The following is a 2,418-nucleotide window of genomic DNA, read 5'->3' as shown; positions in this document are numbered from 1 at the left end:
CCTCATTTGAACATATATATATATATATATATATATATATATATATATATATATATATATATATATATATATATACCTATATTGTATTTCGACGCGTTGGAGTGGGTTACCAGCATCATTCGCTGAACAGATATATTTGACTTTCAGGCATAGATGAGTAGACACCGGAGCGCGCTAGAGATCGGGAGCGTAGATTAGTTAGTTTCCCTTTCGGCCTGCGTGCCATGATTACGTATTGACATTGCTTTGAGGTTGTTTAGTTAGTTTAGCTTGTGTATCTGAGTTTTCTAGCTCAGATGTGGCATAGCACCCCGCACTCTTATGTTGATTTTGGGATTTAATGAGAATTCACCTTTATTATATAAGCTTTAAATTTTTCAAAATTTCGGGGTGTTACAGTTGGTATCAGAGCTTAAGTTTGACCCTAGGATAAGACTCTTAAGACCAGATTTTAGGACATTTGGCTTAAAACTCTAGGAGTTCAGTAAGATAGGATTTAGAGATCATAGGACGCGCGGTGAGATTGTGAGACCTTAAACTTTCCCTCGCCCTAATTCGCACTTAATTTAAATGAACTCCCCCTACACTCAAAGCATCAAGGTTAGGATGCAAAATAATATCGGCCTATGAACCCCAGGATGGCACCAAAAAGGAAACAGGCAAAAGCACCGGAACTCCCCACACAAGAATCCTTGAGTCAGAATCTGCAACGTCTGGCCCAAATTGCCCAGAAACTAAGCAACGCAGTCCTTCAACCGTCGCCACCAAACAGAAACTTGGAAATTCACCGCCAAGTCTCAGAACACCAACCGCCTGCCTTCTCAGGGGATGAAAACCCCACAATTCTCGAAGAATGGATCGGAACCTTTGACAAAATATTCAGAGCAAAGGAATGCCCAGAGAGCCACCAAGTAGAAACGGCCTCCTTCTACTTCAGACACGACGCCGATATCTGGTGGGTCCACGAGAAACATAGTTGCGAACGAAGCCCGAGATTCAACTGGGAAACCCTAAAAACACGTCTACGGGAACGATTCTACCCTAGTCACATGAAAGCGACCATATACGAAGAATTCCTCCATTTAAAACAAGGAGCAACCCCAATCGCAGAATACTACCGGCAGTTCCTCAAGCTAGCTCGCTTCACCCCCGAACTGGTACCTACAGAGACAATCAAAATTGAGAAATTTATAGTAGGCCTCGACCCTTGAGAACCAGAAGGCCCTAACCATACGAAAACCAAGAACTCTTGAAGAAGCCTATGCCAAGACATTCCAACTATAACAAATATCGGGCAAGCTACAGGAAACACGCCTGGGACACAAAAGGAAAATCGAAGGAAACCACGCAATTAAATCATTTAATCAATTACCCAAAAGAAAGAATTAAATCACAATAATTAATTAGGAAGGCCCACCATAGTCCACGGGCCCTTATCCCTAAACCCAATCCTTAGTCCCAAAAGAAATAGAACTAGCAAGCCCATAATATTAGTTCCTAACTAGCACTCCTAAATATATAAATAGGGGACTTAAGAGGCACCTAGAAATCCCCCACAAGAATAACGCCCCACCTCCCCAAAGAGCTCCAAGAATCCCCCTAGAAGAAATCAAGAAAGCAAGAAAGCTTAAAGAAAGACCCTTCATAGCCAAGGAATTAATTAAGGCTAAGAGGAAACCCATGTCTCAACAAAACCTATTTTCATAGCTATGATTTCCCCCATAGGATTCCCCCGTATTATTGTGTATTAATGATTTGTGATGTTATTATTGATGATTGATGGGATGATTCCATGGGTGATCTTGATATCGGGAGATTCTTGATAATTATGGTGTTCTTAACGATTACGTGGAGTTCTTGATGATTATATGTTGTTCTTGATAATTGTATGGCGTTCTTGATACTTATGTGTTATTTGTACCGAATCTGGTAATTAGAAGACGAATCGTATTCTTGTTGGCATAAAAGTGATTAGAACCCTAGGTTGTATTGTATGGAATTATTCTTGGTATATTGGGTGGGAATTCGCATGATTGGGTGTTTATTACGTTTAGAAAAACATGATAGGTTATGTGCCGATTGTTTCCTGATTTTGATCCGTTAATTGTCTACGTGTGTTATTAATTGCGTTTGAAAGTGTCCAAGCATGGTTTCGGGTTCCACAAAGGTTCCCGGGGCGTTTCTTGATGAAAAGAGTTAGTGGGGGGTAGGTGGGGGTAGGGGACCTGCCACCTACCCGCGGCCTCCTTGGGCAACGCCGGCGGCGGGCAGCCGGCGGGCGGGCAGCTGCCCGCCGGGCACCCGCTGCCCGGTTTTGTTACCGCCGGCGGGCGGCCGGCGGGTGATCCCTCACCCACCGGCTACCCGCTGGTTTGCACCCCAATTGGGGATTTTGGCTTCCCCGTTTGATGTTTCCCC

At 43.5% G+C, this 2,418-nt stretch overlaps 1 protein-coding gene across 1 annotated transcript; it reads left to right on the top strand.

Moving 5' to 3' along the window:
* The first annotated feature begins 638 nt into the window (after positions 1–638).
* On the top strand, positions 639–1,211 carry LOC109168073. Its single transcript, XM_019317128.1, has one exon. It carries the CDS (start codon positions 639–641, stop codon positions 1,209–1,211), a length of 573 nt encoding a protein of 190 aa, XP_019172673.1.
* The last annotated feature ends 1,207 nt before the right edge of the window (positions 1,212–2,418 follow it).

The sequence above is a fragment of the Ipomoea nil genome, unplaced genomic scaffold (assembly GCF_001879475.1).
Source record: "Ipomoea nil cultivar Tokyo-kokei standard unplaced genomic scaffold, Asagao_1.1 scaffold3172, whole genome shotgun sequence".
In the NCBI taxonomy this organism is placed as follows: domain Eukaryota; kingdom Viridiplantae; phylum Streptophyta; class Magnoliopsida; order Solanales; family Convolvulaceae; genus Ipomoea; species Ipomoea nil.
Note: the sequence above shows the minus strand (reverse complement) of the source record. Positions and strands in the feature narration are given on the sequence as shown.